Raw genomic sequence first — 21,516 nt, forward strand, 5'->3', positions numbered from 1 at the left:
AAATTGGGATAGTTCCAATTCAACATGTGGTGATTATTAGGATTAAATAAGAAAATACATGTAAAGTAACTGCCTCAGCTCCAGGTACACAGTAAATACTCAACAGGTATTAAGTTGTTAATATTTATGGCAGAATGTATAAGATGATTCCATCTGTGGTTTTGAAACTATATATAATACATACAAACAAATGCACTCAAATAATAAAACTGGATAGATGCCCTACAAAACTACTAGCAACAGAAATTTCTAGAAGATTGGATACCAGAGAAACCTTCCCTGTCTGCCTTCTTTTTAAAAACCACAATGCTGTTTTATTCGTTTTTAACCAAAAAACATTATCTTTACAACAGGAAAAAAAATGGCAATATTTACAGTGTGAGGGGGAAGGGAGGACTTCATCTATTCACTGCTCACCATCTATAATTCTAAAATTTGATGAACAAATAGAAAAGACCTGGCAATTTATCAAAGTGACTCACTCTTATTCTGTAATAATTATAGCTTCCAAGTCTGATACTTCCCTCTAGCCAAATCCACTATCCCAATACCTGATGCTGACACCCAGATGAGCTGATCTGTGCTGGTTAGGTGGCTCTAACTAATACAGTCAACAATGCACTTGGACCAAAATGGGGGTCAGGGCTTCAGCTCAAAATAGTCTGGCTAGGAGTCCAGTATATAGCTTCTTCTTGCTCCAAGCCAGAGCATCCACTTTAAATAACCCAAGGAAATGTCCTTTTACCAAGGACATTTTTTTTCTCTCATGAAACAGACCTCCTTTGTATATTCTAACTTGATATTTAAGATCTGCCTGAATCAGAATACTAAACGTTTGTTGCTCTACTAAATGAATGCTGTTTATGGTGGCAGGAGTACTGATCCTTGACTTCCATCTTTTTACACTCTTCAGTGACTAAAACTCCCAGAAATGAATCAACAAAGTACTCAACTAAGACAACTGGCAGCAATGTTCTGCATGGCTGTGTGTGTGTGTGTGTGTGTGCGCGCACGCGCGCACGCAGGTGTGCACACACTCGCATGCATGCACACGTAAGGAAGATGTCATCCAAGAATTGAAATAATAGGTTAATTCTACCAATAACCTGGGTAGAATGCATGTTGGTAGTTGTGGGTTTTAGTTATATAATTCACCAGAGTAAACAGTGAGAAGTTAACACAGCAAAGCTCTTGATCTGTCAACCATAAACTAACAACCAGAATGGACACCCAATTCCTTCTCAAGGTATAGATTTCAAGAGGATTTTAGCATCACTATAAAGAAGAAGGCAACAATCCTACATGATCCCCGTAAATCAGTTTGAATGGATTTTACCATGTTCAAGGAAGGTGGTAGGGATGGGGTGTGGAGTCCACAAATTTGATTTTAATAAAAAGGCTACTCAATAAGGAATGAAAGGAAGAAGAAAATGATCATGCATGTGTGTGTGCACCCATACCCTCTTAATGAATTATCTGGCATACTTGGCAGAATGCTAAAAGATACAGCACCTATGAAACAGGTGCATGAAGCCATAAAGAGAGAAGATTAATGTCAGAAAAAAATGGATGAAATGTTAAGAGTTGACAAACTAAGAAAAATTTACAAGGAAACCAAAATCTAAGTAGAAAGCAGGAAATAAAAGTAGGAAAATAAAAATTCAAATTGAAAATTCAACTGATACAAGCAGAAGAGACTACTCAGTGGATTGAATGTCAAACTTAAGAGTTATACTAAAGGGACGTCTGGGTGGCTCAGTTGGTTAAGCAGCTGCCTTCGGCTCAGGTCATGATCCCAGCGTCCTGGGATCGAGTCCCACATCAGGCTCCTTGCTCGGCAGGGAGTCTGCTTCTCCCTCTGCCTCTGCCTGCCATTCTGTCTGCCTGTGTTCACGCTCTCTCTCTCTCTGACAAATAAATTAAAAAAAAAAAAAACCTTTAAAAAAAAAAAGAGTTATACTAAAGTATCGAATATACTCAGTGTACACTACATAAGTATAGAGCTTGATAAAGTATCACAGAATGAACACATACCTGTAACTACTCTGACCAATATACAGAATACTATTAGCAATGCAGTCACAATGTTTCACTCTTCTCAAGAGATAATCACTATACTGGCTTTTTTGGCATCACAAATTAGCCTGTGATGAAATTTATAGAAATTTATAGAAATGGAATCATAAAATATGCATTATCTTGAGTCTAGCTTCTTTTGTTCAACATAGTGAAATTCATCCATGTTGTTAGATGTAGTAGCAGTATGTATTTTCTTTGTCATGTAATACTCCCCTATAGGAAGATTCCGCAGTGTATTTCTCCATTCCATTGTTGGACACTTAAGGTTGTTTATACTTTAAAAGCTACTATGAATAAAGCTGCCATAAATATTCTTGTACATGTATTTTGGTAAATGTGTACATGCATTCCTCTTGAGTATACACCTAAGACTGGATGGACACTATCATAGGTCATATATTTATAGTGCATTTAGTATATACTGCTAATCAGTTTTCTTTCCAACACTTGGTATTGTCAGTGTTCTTAATTTAGGATGCTATCTTACTATAGTCTGAATTTGCATTTCCCTAAAGAGTAATGGAGGACTTCCTCTTTCAGGAAGTAATGTTCAAATCTTTAGCCCATTTTTCTATTGGGCTGTCTTTTCCTTATTTATTTGTCGTTCTCTGCATATTTTATAGACAAGTTCTTTGTTAGATGCTGCAAATACCTTCTTTCACTCTGTAGCTTACCTCTTCTCTCTCCCCTCTGGTAACCATTCGTTTATTCTCTATAGTTTAGAGTCTGTTTCTTGGGGGAGCCTGGGTGGCTCAGTGGGTTCGGCCTCTGCCTTCGGCTCAGGTCATGATCTCAGGGTCCTGGGATGGAGCCCCATATCAGGCTCTCTGCTCAGCAGGGAGCCTGCTTTCCCCTCTCTGCCTGCCTCTCTGTCTACTTGTGATCTCTCTCTCTCTGTCAAATAAATTAATAAAATAAAACAAGAAAATCTTAAAAAAAAAAAAAAGAGTATGTTTCTTGGCTTGTCTCTCTGGTACTGTTACTTTTTAAGGTTAAATAACATTCCACTGTTTGGATTTACCACAATTTGTTTATCCACTCATCCCTGATGGACATTTGGGCTGTTTTCCACATTCTGGTTATTGTGAATAACACTGCTGTGAATATGCATGTACATGTATTTGTTTGAGTACCTGTTTTAAAGTTTTTGGGAAATATCAATTCATGAATAACTGCTGGGTCATATGGCAATTCTATGTTTAACTAAATTTAACTATCTGAAGAACAACCAAACTCTTTGTCTTTTAACTGGAGTATTACTACTCTACTCTTTCACTCTATTATTGCCTTCTCCCACTGATTGTGCTATTATTGTCATATATTTTCACTGTATCTCTATACATTAAAATCATAAAACATTTTATTGTTTATTTTGAAATAATTTTAAACTTAAGGAAAGCTACAAGAATAATTGAGAAATGTCTGTACATCCAGATCCATTAATGTACCATTTTGCCAATTTTGTTTTATCCTTTCTCTGTCTCCACATATAAGAAAATATAGGCATATTATCATATCCCTATACTTACATATTGTCAGAATTCAGTGACAGACTCAATATGTGAAATGATGGGAAGAGACTGTCAAAGATGGCTAGGTTTCTGGTTTGCATAATCTAATAGATAGTGGTACATTTCACTGAAATAAAAACCTGTGGAAAAGAATCAGGTGTTAAGGAGCGGATCTTTGAATTTGATATTAGATGGGCTAACTCTGAGATATCTTTGAGAACCCCATAAGATATCAAAGTCAGGAGTGAAATACATTAGTCTGGAGCTCCATGGGCAGAAAAGGGATAGAGATATAAATCTGGAAGTTATTTGTTTTCAAACAGTAATTGTAGCAATGGATATGGATGATGCCACAAAGAAAGAAAACTGAGAGGAGAGAGCCTTGGATTCAATTTTAAGTAATGCCAATATTTAATAACAAAGATAAAGAGGATGAGCCTGCAAAAGAAAAAGAAGTTGCTAGAGGAGGAGGGCTACTGAAAAATCACAATGAGTGAAAGTGTCCACTAGATTTAAAAATGCAAAAGTCACTGGTGACCCTGGGGAAACCTGTTTAAGTGTGATGGGCAGGTAAACCAGATAGATAAGCCTGAGTTATTACAAGGTAGAAAAAATAATTCTTTCAAAAGGTTTTTAGCAAAGAGGGTAGTGAAAATATTGTAAATGAAGGATAAGGCATGTGGTATTAGGGAAGAAATTTCCCCTGCCCTAGGATTAAAAAGACATCTTTAAATAGTTAATGGAAACAATCTGGCTTGAAAGGGACAAGTTGTATATACAAGAAAGAAGGGATTACTGGTGATCGAAACACAACTTTGTGAAGACAGTAAAACCTCTGAATATTAAGGGTAAACTTTATGAGAAGTGAGCTTATCTCAATAAATTTAAAGGCAATGAATGGGAAAAAAAAAAAAAAGAAAGGATGACTAATAGTGTAGGTTTCTGAAAAGGTAGGACATGATAGGATCCAAAGAATTGGAGTAACTAATTACAAATAAGAGGAGAGAAAACTGAGTGAATTCCTGTCTGATATCTTTTATTTTGATCTCTGAAGTAGAAGACAAAATCATGTGCTGAAGGTAGTGTGGATGAAATAGGGAGTGGTTATAAATATGAGGTTGAGAACAGGGAAGCAGTTGCAGCAGAGGGCAGGAGGGCAAGTAAGAAACTGATACAGCTGAGGGACCATTGAGGCCAGTATCAATGAGTTTATGGGGATACCAACATGTCCTATTTTAAGTTTTCTCCATCTGTGTCTTCTTGACTATAGGCAAGGAGAAAGTGGGACAGGTGGGAAGAGCCAGGAAAGTATGCCTAAAGCACATGTACCAGAGCATCAGTTCGTTTAGGAGTTCATTCCCTTCGGGGTATATATAAAATTGATGATTCTAAAGTAGTAGGGCCTTAATGAGTCTAATCCTCCAGACCCTTGCCCCAAACACAATACATTCTTTCGTCTTCATTTCGTGTTACCCTGCAAGTCTTAAAACAGTTTCTCATTTCCTAACTGCTGTCCTCAGATAATAACAAAGAATACTGAGGACCAATAATGTGCCAAGTCTTACTATTTTGACACAGTATACCAAACACACTATGGCTTTACTCTCATCTTCGTTCTCTCCTCAAGGAATGTGGTACAGTCCGCAGGGTCTGCTGAGCAAATAGTCCTACCCCGAAACAGTCTCCTGGCCAGAACTGGTGAGTACTTAACCTATGAAATGATCTTAGGTGAAAAAAACTCTGCCAAAATGGGAATAAACTGAGGCAATCAGATGGTTTTTTCTTGGTAATCTGGATCAGGAAATACTAAGATAAGACATCCAGAGACTTAAGCTATAAAGATACACTGAACAAACATAAAACAGAGTAAATTACATGAAGTGATAAATAGGTTAATTAGAATTAAGGAGAAATTATGAAGAAGCAGAAATAAGGAATAAAAACAACATATAAAACAGCAGATGAACTCTAGTGGCAGCCAAAAAAAAAGTAGAATTCTTGTGAAACAGAAATGAAGACCATCTGAGTTACATGAATGGCAGGGCACCACACAGAGAAGGTGCAGACTTCTGCATTCCTGGGTGCTTCCCTGGGCTGATTTACAATTCTACTACAAAAGGACTGCCTATAACACACTTCCCAATCTCAAACATTTTTGGATCTCTATTTCCCTTATTGCCTTGTATTTTAAAAATAAAAACCCACCTCTTTTTTTTTTTTTTAAGGTTTTATTTACTTATTTAACAAAGAGAGAGAGATTACAAGTAGGCAGAGAGGCAGGCAGAGGGGGAGAGGGAAGCAGGCTTCCTGCTGAGCAGAGGACACTATGTGCGGGATGTGCGAGCTAGGATCCCAGGACCCTGAGATCACCACCTAAGCCAAAGGCAGAGGCTCAACCCACTGAGTCACCCAGGAGTCCCCAAAACCCATTTCTTGAAATAGCCGAAGTTGAATCCATGGTCCTTATGACTAAACATTAAAAAATACAATAAAACTTCTGAGACTAAATCACTGAGAAGATTTTCGTCTTTGGCAGATTTTACCTCTATGTTCACATATTACCAAGTAAGTCAAAAAAATTTCCCCAAAACCTTAAAAGAAAAACAATGATTTGCTTAAAATAGTGACTATAAACTGGGAAGCTAAAATACCTTACAAAGTGTTAAGATAACCATTAAATTAATCCTTTTCAATTACATTTATATTCTCATCCCAGTTCAAGAAAAAGGAGATACTTTGCCTCAATCCTTCCCACTGCTGTCTAAGAGCATCATTGCCAAAAATAACTCATTTGTGCTTAGAATATTTACTGTGATAATCATTTCTCTGAAACCCATAAAGTAGTCCTACCTAGCATAGTTTGACTCTCACATTGGTATTGCCACATTAAATTAAGCAACTTGTCATTCTAATTTTGAAAATTTTTAAATCTCTTTCTTAGTTTTGGGGTATGTGTAGTATGCAGATTCCGATAATGAACTACAATAATTTCTAATCACATTCCTGATTCATGCATTTATTTCCAAATGGGTTGCTATATTTAATATTTTTTAACTTTGGGGTATATTTCCATAAATTTATTTTATAAAAGCAATAAACGTAAAAGAGAAAATTATCTAAGGAGCAAGCACTCATAACTCTCTCTCTCTCTAATTCACTACTATCATTTAGTATTTCCTTCTGGACTATGCTCAATGGAGATCTCTTCAAAAATGTTGTAACTACAATGTACTTGTACAATAATATTCATAACAGTATTATTCACAATAGCCAAAAATGTAGAAACAATCTGAATGTCCACAGAATGTGGTACATAAATATAATATTTTTCAATCTTAAAAAGGAATGAAATTCTGATCCATGCCACAAAATGGATGAACCTTGAAAACACTATGCTAAATGAAATAAGCCAGACACAGAAGGACAAAAATTATGATTCCACTTATACGAGGTACCTAGAATAGTCAAATTCATAGAGAAAGAAAGTGGAAGAGATGTTGCCAGGGGCTGGGAGGGGGAGGAGGGGTTTCAGTTTGGGATAGTGAAAAAATTCTGACAATGGACAGTGGTGATAGTTGTATATAGTATTGGGAATGTACTTACTGCTACTAAATTGTACACTTAAAACAGTTAAAAGTGGTAAATTTTATGTTATATACAGTTCATCATAATCAAAACATTTTTTCAAGTATAGGAAACTTCTGCTGCAGGCTGTGTCTGGAAAGATGACTAAGAAACAAGAATGGAGGGGCAGCAAAAGAGGAGAGCTAGTAAATGAGCTCATGCGAAATCAAAATGTTTACTCGTTCACTGTCAGGCAAGTTGAGAAAGTGTAAGTCAAGCAAGGCTGAATCACAAAGAAATCTGGGAGCCATGAACTTTATGCTGGCAGTATCTTTACAGGAAGATGGTGAGATCTTTTAATCAAGGGAATAACATAGTTAGATCTGCACTTTCTATTTGTGGAAAACAAGGGCAAGAAGGGCAACGAAGTCAGTTACACTGCAAAAATAAATGAAGCATAATGAAGCCTAAACTGAAAAAGTCATGAAAATAAGAAGGAAGAGATATAGGGAATATTCAAGAGATAAAATCAATAGGATGGTAAATAACAGGAGAAAGAAGAGTCAGATATTGGTTTTCAGTTCAAACAATTCAGTTCCATTAACTGAGGTAGAGACTATGAAAACAGAGACAATGGGGAGAAAGATAAATGAATGTAGCTCAGCTTCACCATGTACTTGTCGTATCTTTTTCTTTCAGAAAATAATCTTTTAAGTCATTTAAGAATAGTTCTCAAAGGATACATAAACTCTAAAGAGGAAAAGCGTATAATTGAGAAGACAGAAGTGAGAGCATAATGTTTTACAGTATACCCTTTTGAATCTTTTGATTTTACTGAAAAATATATTTTTAATGATTTTTTAAAGTTGTATAAAAATCAACTTTAAGAACTGCCATAAGAATAATGAGAAGATATCGGCTAACAGCTATATCTTTTGGAGGACATTAATTATTTAACTCAGAGACACTGACAGGAAAAAAGAGACTCAATTACCATTTCTGCTTGCCTTCTTTCATTGTCTAATTAATTAACTGTTAGTTCTATGGATATTTTTAAAGTGTGATAATTTCCAAATAATTGATCAATACAAAATAAATCATTCCTTAAAGGCTTCTATTTACATTTTTCAAATCTTGTCTTTCCAAATGAAATGTATACACACTTAGGATAGATTTAAAAATCAACTTCGGCTGTGTCTGGTGACTCAGTAGGTTGAACATCCAGCTCATGATTTTGGCTCAGGTCATGATCTTAGGGTCATGAGGCCAGAGCCCTGCATCAGGGGAGTCTGCCTGAAATTACCTCTGACCCTCCTCCTGTGTGTATGCACGCGCGTGCATGTACACCTATGCACACTCTCTCAAATCAAGAAATAAATAAAACCTTAAAAAAAAACCCAACCTTGATCTTAATGCCCTATGGTTAATGCTATATGATAAAATGTCCTCCAAAAAGATAATTCGAAGTCCTAAGCTCTGGTACTCAGAGTGTGACCTTAACTGAGAATTAGTTAACATGAAGCCATACTGGAGTAGGGTGGGCCCTCAGCCCAATTATGACTGAAGACAGAGGCAGAGACTGGAGCTATACAGCTACAGACCAAGGAATGCTAGGGCTATCAGAAGCTGAAAAGCCAAGAAAGGATTCTTCTCAGGAGGGTTCAAAGGGTGTATAGCCCTGCCAACATCTTCATGTTGTAGAGCTTCTAGTCTCTTGACTTTGAAAGAACACATTTCTATTGTTTGTATTGTTTCTATTGTTTCGGTTTGTAGGATTTGTTACAGCAGCCCTAAGAAACTAATTCACTTGGCTAGTTAGGAAACTAGTACCAATAGGAAATGTTTATCACACACCTGCATTCTTTAGTGCCTCAGTTTTACCCCAGACAGCAAGACCCACTATAAAAAGTGACTTTAAGTCAGACTATATCCATCTTACACTTAGGAGAGATTCTGTATTGGCATTAAAGGTTCTAAATTCTTCCTGCTTATTTACATAAAAATACAAATGACATTCCAATCTAGAAAATGGAAATTTCATAAGAAGAGTGCCTTGAAATGCTGAATTTTTGAAAGATAATAAAAAAGTAGACACATTTGAATGAATATTAAGGAATATTCAGGTATCTAGTAAACAAAATGATCTACCTAATTTTTAAAATAACTTTCAGGTAGTTATCTCTTTTACAGCCTAGGATCTATGTATAATTAAAGGCTTACCAATCATTTTATACTTTTAGACCATTTGTTAGAGAATGTAAGGAAACATTTTTTTTTTTTTAGAACTCCCCTAAAAGAGGGGCGCCTGGGAGGCTCAGTGGGTAAAGCCTCTCTGCCTTCGGCTCAGGTTGTGATCCCAGGGTCCTGGGATCTAGCCCCACATGGGGCTCTCTGCTCAGCAGGCAGCCTGCTTCCCCCCTCCATCCCCACCATTCTCTCTCTGCCTAGCTTTCTGCCTCCTTGGGATCTCTGTCAAATAAATAAATAAAATCTTTAAAACCCTATAAGAAATAGTTAATATAATCACATAGGTCTTGGGAAAACTAGAGATAAATCAGAACCAAGGAAAAATATAAAGCATCACAAAATTAAACTTGTGATCCCCTCAAATAACCAAAAATACATACAATGATTAGGACAAAAAATTCAAAGCACATTGGGTGAAGGAATGTACACAGAGACTGTTGGCTGTCCATATCCCCTCTCCCCTCACAAGTTCAGGACATGCTAATGGCTTCTTGCTGTAAGGATCCAAAACTCTGCCTAAGAGCCATACTGAGACCACACAGACATTAGGTGCCAGGGAGTTAACAATCCTAGGAGCAGCCCATAACCAGTGACTGAGGGAAATCAGTTGATAATCACCCCAGGCTCCTCATCATTCCAAAGAAAATCTATAAGACACTTTCTACACTGTTTTTCAGAGGTCCCTAACAGGACTGAGCCCCAACTGTTCAGGTTTCTACCTGCTTGTTTACATATTGAACAATATGTAACAAAATTAAACTTGTTTTCCTTCTTTTCCTGCTCTTAATTCCTCTTTCCCTGAAGTGAGCCTCCTAAAACAGCTCCCAAAGAAACAAACCATCTGCACTCCAGCCCTTGCCTCAGTGTCTATTTCTAAGGAAACCCAATCTAAGACTAAATTAAGTTTACATGAAAAGGCAGAGTCTCATATTTGACTCAAAATGGCTTTGCAACTCCAAATGGAACAGTCGTGAGAAAACTCCTAAAGAGTTTCTTCTTAATCTTTGTTTATAAATTACATTTTCCACATAATTTTTCAGGTGAGTGAAGATGGAATGGATCCTAAAGCCTGCAACTTTTCATATATCTCTTCCAGCTTCACATCTTGCATCATATTCCTTTTCCAAGTTCAGACACAAACTTCAAAATTCTTTCTCCAGTACAAAGCTAAAATTACAACTTGATGAATACAGATCAGAAAAAGCTAAGGACAATGTATACACATTGAACTCTTTGGGGAAGAAATAATTTCTTCCCAAAAGGAAATAATTTCCTTAGACCCTTTTTCTAAAAAAAAAAAAAAAAAAAAAAAATTAACACAGTTATTAAAAAAAAAAAATCATCAAAGAACAGAGAGGTATAAAGTGTAAAGATTCAAGGTATTCATCCTAATCACCCACTTCCCTTCCTAAATAGTTACTTCTTAAAACTTTTGAACTTTCCAGATGTTTACTATTAATATGACTAAGGGGGTTTCCATAATGTTTTACTACAAATATGGTTGTGACTCTATTTTTAAGGCAAAAGTAGTTACAAAAAAAAAAAAAAAAACATATATATAATGTACAAATTAACTACTTACAAAATTAATCCACCCTCAAACATCATTCCCCAGTTAAATTGGTTTCTATCTTCACCAGCTGTCATCAACTGTTATCAGGGTAAAATTGTATCTAGGAGACCTCCATTTTATTTTCCATTTTTTTACATTTCTTTTTAAATATTTATTTATTTAGATGGTGGGGAGGGGCAGAAGCAGAGGGAGAGAAAGAACCTTAAGCAGGTTCTACCTCACAACCCTGAGATCAGGACCTGAGCTGAAATCAAGAGTCAGATCCTTAACTGACTGAGCCACCCAGGTGCCCTGAGACCCCCATTTTCTTTTCTTTTGCATTTTTAGTATTTTTAGTTCAATTAATTAACAGATACTATGTTCTTAGTTTCAAAGGTAGAGTTCAGTGATCCATCACTGGTGTATATAACACCAGAGCTCATTAGATCACGTGCCCTCACCCAATTACTCCATCCTCTAACCCCTCTCTTCCCCTCCAGCAACCCTCAGTTTGTTTCCTGTGGTTAAGTCTTTCATGGTTCTTTTCCCTCTCTGATTTCATGTTGTTTTGTTTTTCCTTCCCTTCCTCTATGCTCTTCCTATTTTGTTTCTTAAATTCCAAAAACAAGTGAAATCATATGATAACTGTCTTTCTCTGACTTATTTCACTTAGCATAATACCCTCTAGTTCCACCCACATCATTGCAAATGGCAAGATTTCATTCTTTTGATGGCTGAGTAATATTCCATTGTATATCTATATACCACACCTTCTTTGTCCATTCATCTGTCGATGGACATCTGGGCTCTTTCCATAGTTTGGCTATTGTAGACATTGCTGTTATGAACATTGGGGGTACAGGTGCCCCTTCAGACCACTACAGTTGTATCTTTGCCAAGACTTCCATTTTCAATAATAATGAACTAAGTGATTCAGAGTTAATTTCTCTAATGACAACTATAAAACAGGTCTAAATGGAGGAAATAACTTATAATACCAAAGACCTAATAAGATAATGAGGCAGCACCACACCAAGAAGAGGGCTGGAGGTGCTGCCCACTGTACAGCAATGAACCTCAAACTTTAGCATGCCTAAGAACCAATAGGAGAGCATATTAAAACATATCCTCAGAGATTCTGATTTAGAAGATCTGTAATTTCCATTTCTAACAAGCCCCCCAGGTAATGGTGACCTTGCTAGTCTAAGGACTAACTGTCCCTGACCTAGACTAAAGAAAGGGACAGCAGAGGATAAGGAAATTATAGAAATGATTTGGTGAACACATATAAGGCCAGACTCTGTGTATCAACCCCTCATTCTATCTTCCCCTTCTCACCTTCACCAACACTCAACAGTGTTGACATCCTACTGCTGCTTTTGGGCACTATTACCTGGGGTCATCTGCCAAACCTCAGGAAAGAGCTATGATACCACAGCTCTTTGATATACAACAGAGGAGCACTTTAATAGGAGTAGGGAAAGACAGTCTTTTAAAAATATGGTGCTAGAATAACAGATTTTCCATGTGGGGTAAAATGATCAAGTCAATGCCTGCCTTACACTACTTACAAAAAATAAATTCCAGGTAGGCTAATGACCTAAATGTGAGTGGTAAAATAATATAGCTTTTAGACCATAAAAGATCATCTTGATGACCTTAAGGTAGGAAAGATTTCTTAAGACACAAAACGCCCTATACTTAAAAATTAAGACCTGTTCATCAAAAGATACCATAAAAAGAGCAAAAACAAAAGCCAAAGAGTGGGAGAAAACATTCGCAATCCATTTAAAACAAAATGAGTCGTATCCAGAATATATATGTAACTTTAACAAAGTAATGAGAACAAGACACTGATCCAATAGAAAATGGGCAAAATTAGAACTGGCACTTCACCAAAGAGGAAATCCAAGAGTCAACAAATATTTTAAAAAGTCTCCATTCTTAAATAGAGGACTGCAAATTAGAACCATAACCAATATCATCACGCAGGTATCAAACTGCAAAAATGAAAAAAAAAATCTGGCAATAACAAGTGTTGACAATAGAACAGACTCCCATACACTAAGAAACAGTGTTATCTAGCAAAGTTGAAGGTATATATACACTCCTATTTCCAGATACCTGCCTTAAATTACCCTTATGTACACCAGGATATAAAAAAGTGTTCACAGCTGCATTATTCATAATTATCAAAAATTTGGGGGGGGGGAGTAGATTCAAATGCCTAGTGACAGTAGAAAAGATTTTTTAATTATGATATATTCTTCCAAGAAAATATTTTACAGTAAGGAAAACAAATTAATTAAAGGTAAATGCAACATGAATGAGTACACAAAATAATGTTGAGTGAAAAATGCTCATTTAAATACATACAACATGACACCATATAGAGTTTTAAATCTGGAAAAATGAATTCATACTGTTTTAGGTGGCACATACACTGGTATAAAAAGCAAGGACATTATTATGATAAATTTCAGAACTGCAGTTAGCTGTGGGAAGATGAAGAATGTTAAGACTCGTAAGTAATGGGGATATATTTGGGTGCTAATAATGTTCTATTTCTTCACATGCAAGTAGGTTTTGCTAGACTTTATTTTACAACTACTTTTTAAATACATATGAGATCCATACACTTTTTTGGAATTTTACAAAAAGAAAAAGGAAAAAAAAAAAAAAAAAGACAGGGGTGCCTGGCTGGCTGTCAATAGGGCATCGACTCTTAATCTCAGGATCATGAGTTCAAGCCCCATGTTGGCCTAGAGCTTACCTTAAAAACAAACAAAAAAAGATTTATTGGTCCTATAGTCAGACTAATCTGGTTGAAAAAACTTGGTCTATAATTTACTAATTATGAAATCCAAAGCAATTCATAAAACCTCTTGAAATTTAGGCTTCCTCAGTTTTAACATGGAGATAATATATATACCTGCATGTTGTGAGGTTTAAATAAGATAACGTATATAAAACATGTCCAACAGTGCATGGCTCAATAAATAAGAAAAATAAGATGTCCCTGCACTACAGGATTCAGTACTGTAAAAGATTTTAATTCTCTTCAAATTGAGTCACTGATTCAACCCAAATCTTATTTTTGTTAACAACTAAAAAAAAAAAAAAAAAGTTCTAACAGCCATGTATTTTACTATATTTACCAGCATTGGGTTTGCTACAAGAATCTGTAGCATACCTTCTCAAGTAAGGGTGATACTACTTATACAGGGGTAAAAGATTGATTCTTGTGAGTGAAAAATACTTAGTTATTAAAATGGCTTGTGGCCCTCCAAAGCTCAACCCTACCCAACAAATCCTTACTCGTTAGTATTTAATTTTATCTCATTAGTGGGAAATTAAATTAATTTAAATTTTAATTAATTTTTTCCTTGGGGACAGTGAAAATGAAAAAAACGTTAAGAAACATTGATCTATAAATCATTCTGAAGCAGCAGAATCTAATATGAGGGAAGTAAGCGATGGAAATGAGCACAATTTTGAGAAACTAGAAAATCAGCTTATAATACTTTCCCTTTAACCAGAAGAGCTGAATGGGGAAAGGAAAAAATGAATGGGGAGAAGGTGTTCAGATTTTTCTGTAAACACAAGTCCAAAAGCGATGCTTTCAAATCATGTACAGAAATTATAGGAATATGTTTAGAAATAAGAAGAAAATATTGTTATAAGGAACTAAAAATAGGATTCAACATTCTAGTTTTCTTTGAGAGGAAAATGCCAGGAAATAGTAACCCAAGAATTTAAGAACCTGACGTCCCTTTCTCCCATTTCAGTAATAAGCAACATTGATAACTTTATTTTTAAGATAGTATGCTTCTGAAAGACATAAGGATGTCAGTAAGTTTCAATAAATTAAGAGATGACTGCTTAAGAATTTACTCTAATCAGTAACCATGCTGTTTGGAACAGATGAATTGCTTTCAATCCCAACAACTTTCTCACAATCTTTTTTCCTTTTGAAAAGGAATATCTTTCATACCCATATTTTAATCCCCTTCTCTACCCTACATCTTATACAGTCCCCTCAAACACATCTCTCTCCTTCCTCTATTCTACATGAATAGGAAATGACTGTAATAGCCATGATATTGAGAGAAGCAAGATGACTTGGGCTTGTTCCAGACTACCAGAGAAATCAGTGGCCCAACACAGGCCTCCCTGTTTTAAGACCAGGCACTATCAAACATAATTTACTGAGAGTGTGTTCAAGTTTTAGAGGCTAATTCTATAATTGATTTCCTCCTTAAGAGTATAGAACTCCTGGGGCGCTAGACGGCTCAGTCAGTTAGGTGTCAGACTCTTGGTTTCATCTCAGGTCATGATCTTGGGGTTGTGAGAGCAAGCTCCTCAGTGGGTTTGGCACTGAGCTCAGAGTCTGCTTTACATTCTCTCCCTCTCCCCCTGCCTCTCCCCCGGCTCTCTCTAGCTCCCAAATAAGTAAATAAAATCTTCAACAACAACAACAATAAAAAGAGTGCTGGACTTGTTAATCAACTGAGTATTCCAAACTTAGTACAAATAAATATAAAAGAGAAAAGATAAAGTGTCTAGAAATAAGAAAATTAAAAATGAACACATCTATTAAAAAATACATGAAAAATTAAAAAGATAGAAAATTCTTCCCATGACAGGAAAACATAAAAAGCAAGTACAGTTTAGGGAAGATATTAATAAGTGAGACAATATATAATTTTTTTTTTTTAAGGATTTGAAGTAATCTCTACACCCACCATGGGGCTCAAATCCACAACCCAAGATCAAGAATCATACTCTCCACCTACCAAGCCAGCCAGGTGCCCCAAGAAAATACATAATTAAGGCCATTGCTTTTTTAAATGTAGACCATTTGATCATACTTAAACTAAAAGCCTCAAACTGATTTTGAAACATTTATTATGTATTACTAACAATTACTCACTACAATATGATAAAAATACATTTGAATATTAAAGACAATGACATGTGTTTTTACTTCATAAAGATTGAAACTGTCTTTCTAATAGTACATTCAGTCAACCTATATGGAAGACCAATTCCTTTTATAAATCACTTCTTCAAATCCACAAAACCCATATATTCAGTTGTTGCTCGAAATACATGTTTTTCATCATAAAACTACCCTACTCTAACATTAAAACTTGAGACTATACATAGAAACCATATGAAAACCTAATAATACTGGTAAATATGCCTTGCTAACACCTTAAATAGCCTGTTATAATGACTCTTTGTTGCCGAAAGAAAATGAAGTTTCTCCATGATTTTTTTAACAGAAAATATCCTTGGACTCTAAACTTCAATAACAATAATAGGTATTTTATTTATTAGATGCATTATTTTTAAAAAATGAATTCAAGTATCAAAAAAGCTACAAATTTTTACTTACATATTCAGGTTTTAATTTCTTATCTCCTCCTCTCACAGCCACTTTTTCTAGTTTATCTATAATGGGCCCAATCATTTCCTCATCTTTAAGCTGAAGTTCTTCGTGTATTATTTCTATATCTCGAATAGGATCTACACTTCCTTCAACATGTGTGATATCATCATCTTCAAAAGCACCTAAAATGAATTAAAGAGAAGCAGTCCAATAAACAATACAGAAGGCATTAAAGCTTCCTAGAAGGTTAACAATTTATTCATACCAGATAACAATTTATATATACCATAGCACATGGTATATATATTTTTTGTCCTATTTCGTAATATTTAGGGCATTAGCAACCAAACAGTAATTCAAGAGCCTCAACATTTCAAAAACTGATTGAAATAAATAAAATTATGATCTTTACAGATAGAAAATTATGCTCCAGAACTACTGCTATGTTCAGGTTTGGTACATTAAAAGATACTGAATTCCAGGCATGAGAGCCTGAAGTTCTAAACCGCACTATTAGGGTTTCCAAGGGAAACCGGATTTGGGGTGGGGGGGTGGGTGAAATCATCTGGCAGACCTCTTCCCTGCTTCAATCTACTTTATCACTGTGGTTCTGACGGTGATTAGATAATGAACCACTCAGACACACAATTTACACAGCAGCTAATTTCATCGGCCTGATTTGAGGGTATGGTTTTTAGGGGGCTATCAAAGAAGCAGATGAAGGTGCATTTGTCATATATGAGTGACAACCATTCACACGATCTGAACAAAACGGTGCTGGCCCTTATTAGAAACACATGCTATTATCACATATTTAAAGTGCAGTTGAAGCCATAATTTCAAATTGCCAACTGGAAACATAAGGGTAAAACAACCAGATATTACTGAAGCATGTGTACTGACTTTATGCCCTTTTGAAGACATAATGTGGCAACATAATTCAACTGGGATTTACTCAAATTACCAGATAAAGAACAGTATCACAAAAATGAACAAATACTGAGAAATATTATAAATAGAAAGCAGTGACATATCCACAAAATAAAAAACACATTTATAAACAAATTAATTTAATTTAAATTACCAACTAGATTATATACCCAAAATGAGATGTTTTCAAACATAAAGCATTGATTATTTTAGATAAAGATATCACAGGAATCATGAGAGACAGTTTGAGTTTAACAAGAGAAAAACAGTGACCATAGCTCATTCTTCCATACCAAAGACCAAGATATTCTCATTACAAGTTACAAGGAATTTTTAAACATAATTTTCTAGAATTAAAAATAATTAAGCTGTTTGTATCTCAATGTACAACTATTCAGTAATATAAATTTTTAAACTTAATTATATTGTTGCAATTACAATATAAGTACTTAAAAGTATTCTTGGCATTAAACTGATGGTATATTAAATAGTGCCATACAAATTATATGAACAAAATTAGCAAGAAATGAGGATGTATGTTATATCTTACTAGTAATTACACTTACTAGTAAATACACTTACTAGTAAATACACAGTGATTTAGGTACTTTTTTTGAACATTTGGAAAGTATGAAAAAAGTCTTCCTGGAACCATAATAATATTTATCATGTTTTGAGGCAACTTACATAAACGACACAATAAAATAGGAAAATAAAAATGAAAACTTCATGCCAGGGCAACAAAGACAGTATTATGGTCAGTTCAGTTATAAAAATAACTACACTTTTTATGACACTCCAAATGAAAAATATCCTATATAGTCATCTTTATGTAAGAACTAATGAGTTAACTATAGTGATGTTCTCAACAACAGTAAATCTATCAGCAGGTTTTAAATGACAATTTCTTAACTGCAACCCTCAATTTTAACCAAGTAGATAACAGAGAGAAACTTAGCAACTGCAATTCTTCTGGAAGCAAAGAAAATAAAGCTTTCTGATCATCTGAATTAATCCAAACAGAAAAGGAGAATAAAGGTAAATACCACTTGTCTATCCTATAACATTTAAATTATCCTCTAGGTTGCACTTTGCTTGGAGTCTGTTAAGGATCTGGCTAGGAAAGAAGTTATGACTGTATTGTCACTAATCCATTCCCCTATTATAAGAAAAAACTCAAAACACAGACCTTATACACTCTGGATTGCATTGTTGTTCCTATGCCTGAAAGTTATTGTTGTTATTATTATTAACAGTAGTAGTAGTATATTCATTTGCATGTAAGGTGGTAACATACTATGAGAAGAATTTAAATTTTTTTGATAATACATATTGCCAAAAACTAAGATAAAAATAAGTGAAGGGAACACTCAAATTACCCTTTAAAACTGAATAGCCTTGTGATGAAATGAGGCGTAATACAGCTATAAAATATAAACTACAGAAATTTAGTAGCCCTATGGGCAACTACCCATTTCTTAGGAAGTTTCTAAGAAGTTAGAGATTACTTCCCAAAGATACACTCCTAGGTCAACAGACTTCACTGTATACTTATATTAGAGCATTCTTCCACATTTTACCTATTTTAGTACAAGATTTAATGGTTAAAAGTAAGGGTTCTAAAGTCAGACAGGCTTACTGGTTATAAAATCTTAGACAAATAAGTGAACATCTAAGGATCTTATTTTCACATCTTTAAAATGAACACATTTCTATCTCTTAGAGAATGGGTATGATTAAATCAGATAACATGTGTAAAGTGCTTAGCAGAAAGCCCCACACAAGGGCGCTTGGGTGGCTCAGTCCATAAGTGGCTGCCTTGCTCAGTTCATGATCCCAGGGTCCTGGGAGTGCACAGAGCCCTGCCCCACATCCCCACCAAGCTCCCTGTTCAGCAGGAAGCCTGCTTCTCCCTCTCCCACTCCCCTGCTTGTCTTCCCTCTCCTGCTGTGTCTCTCTGTCAAATAAATAAGTAAAATCTTCACGAAAGAAAGAAAGAGAAAGAAAGCAAGCCCCACACATAAACTCTTTCATTAATTGAGGCATATAGTATTTTTTCAAATGATGCAGTAGTTAGTAATTTAGAAGAAATTTCATAGTAACATACTCAAACATTAGCTTTGAGTAATATTTCACGTCATTCAATTAATCTTGGAATAGGTTAAAATAAGTTTTGTGAATTTACAGAGATTCCTCTTAGTTCATCAGAACATTTTTACCCTAGTCCATGGCCAAAATTATTTATTTCAAATTCACTTTAATTAAAACAATGATCCTCTTAGGGGGAAACACTGTACTGATAAAGAAGAGAACTTTACTCCTCTTAAAGACTATTCTATATCATACTGACTGTTTCACAACAAAGTTATTTCCATCTCAATTCTCTTCAGTCCTTCTCAATATGTCAAAGACAAAATCTCAGTTTGAAGCTGTTGGTCTTTACTATCTAACATTTATAAAATCATCTTTTTATCAACAGAGCAGACCTCAGTTTCGGAGCTTCGAAAGGCTAAAAAATTTAATGGATACACAGTTTTCATTGTATTTATTTTTATCTTAAATTTTAGCAAGTGATACTAATTTTCCACTTATATTACTTTCAAAGTTTCCTGTTTAATTTAGTAAAAATATGTGAGATCACACTTTGTTTTATGAAAGCAAGAAATTTTTGAAAATATTAACTATGGTCATTTTGGTGACAGGACTTTATCTTATGTTTAAAACTTCTTTGTTATTATTCCGTATAAGATAAGCTAATGGGACACAGCATGTACCTGCAATAGGGGAGTGGACATGCTGCTGTGCAATACTTTTAACTATAATAGTAAGGGAGGCCTCTCTAAGATGACACTGGAGCTGAGACCACAAAGGCCAGAAGGAGGCAGTAATATGAAGATTTGCAGGAAAAAAGCTCTAAGAAGGAATTTTAAAAATCCCTAAAATGGAACAAGCTTCAAGTGTTTCAAAAATACAAATAAGGTCAGTGTGGGTGAACCACAACAGAGGATCATAAACAGAGGTTAAGCTGGAGAAGTAAAGCAGTTCACATACATTTGTAAGTCATGGGAGTTTGGATTTTATTCTAGCTGTGATGGGAAGACACTAATTGGAGAGTTTTAACTAAGTAAAGAGGAGGTAGGGTAATTAGATATGATTTCTGTTAAGAGCCCATTTTGGCTACTTGAAAGAGAAGAGACTTTAAGGGAGGGAACAAGAATGATGGCAGAAAGACTCAGTTAGGAGGTAGCAGTTGTAATACATAGGAGAGATGACCAAATGAATGATAACTTGAAATAAAATAGAGAAAACGAGAAACATTTGGACAAGAAATATATTTTAGAGATGGACCATATGTAGGATGAAAGGTCATGACTGCAGATAAAAAATTGGGAGTTATCAGATATGTTTAAAATTATGGGTCTGGATGATGTCATGTGAAGAGAGCACTCCAACACTTGATGTTTGATGGGAAAGAGAATTTGACAAAAGAGACTAAGGGGTGACAAAGTAAGATCTATCATTCAAGAAAATGGCCCACTTAGAAATCACAGCCCCTTTCAAAGTTTCACATTCCAAGTAACCCGGTATAAACACTGAAAAGAACACTACCCAACCACAAGCCGGCAAAGCAAGGGATAGGGATCACTGGCACCACACGTGTTAAGAACAAAATCTGTAACATCAAGTCACATATAAGGCTTCAGGATTCTCCAGGGCAGCTCTATACCAAAGATGAAGAGCAACGTCTTTAGAGTTCTAAGGAAAGAGACTGGGACTCAAGAATTTTATATCCAGCCAGCCTGTTTTTCAGGGTAGAGTTTCACGGGAATAGAGATTAACAGCAAACAGACTCTGCACTAATATCCTCTAACATGTAAGATTGAACAATTACAAGAATTAAGTTAACAAAATAGAATATATGTATTATAAACTAGTTAAGAATAACACAAAAATTCAGAGACAAGGAAAAGGAGGTTAAAAACTTAAGTGTGTTAATTTCCTCTCTTTCCCAATATGGGATCAATAGATGGATAAAGATGAAACATGTAATTTAAAAAGTTTCTCCAATCTTTTAGTGTTCTCATGATCCTCTTTCTTAACTCTACTGGGATCATGTAAGAGAACATATTCTTGTGAAGATTTACCTGAAGTTCAGTCATTTCTTCTGTATTACTTTGGCCCTTTTTCTTTCTTTCAAACCCTGTCTTTCTTTCAAACCCAATAAAATAAAATGTAGT

General features: G+C 35.2%; 1 protein-coding gene across 1 annotated transcript in view; it reads right to left on the bottom strand.

The window, feature by feature from the left end:
* Window positions 1-21,516, bottom strand: part of OLA1 (Obg like ATPase 1) — a 175,562-nt gene that overhangs the window by 54,453 nt on the left and 99,593 nt on the right. The window contains exon 5 of the mRNA XM_032355977.1: window positions 16,355-16,530. Within this exon, the coding sequence (XP_032211868.1) occupies window positions 16,355-16,530 (176 nt within the window). The remainder of the gene's footprint in view (window positions 1-16,354; window positions 16,531-21,516) is intronic.

The sequence above is a fragment of the Mustela erminea genome, chromosome 8 (assembly GCF_009829155.1).
Source record: "Mustela erminea isolate mMusErm1 chromosome 8, mMusErm1.Pri, whole genome shotgun sequence".
Lineage (NCBI taxonomy): Eukaryota > Metazoa > Chordata > Mammalia > Carnivora > Mustelidae > Mustela > Mustela erminea.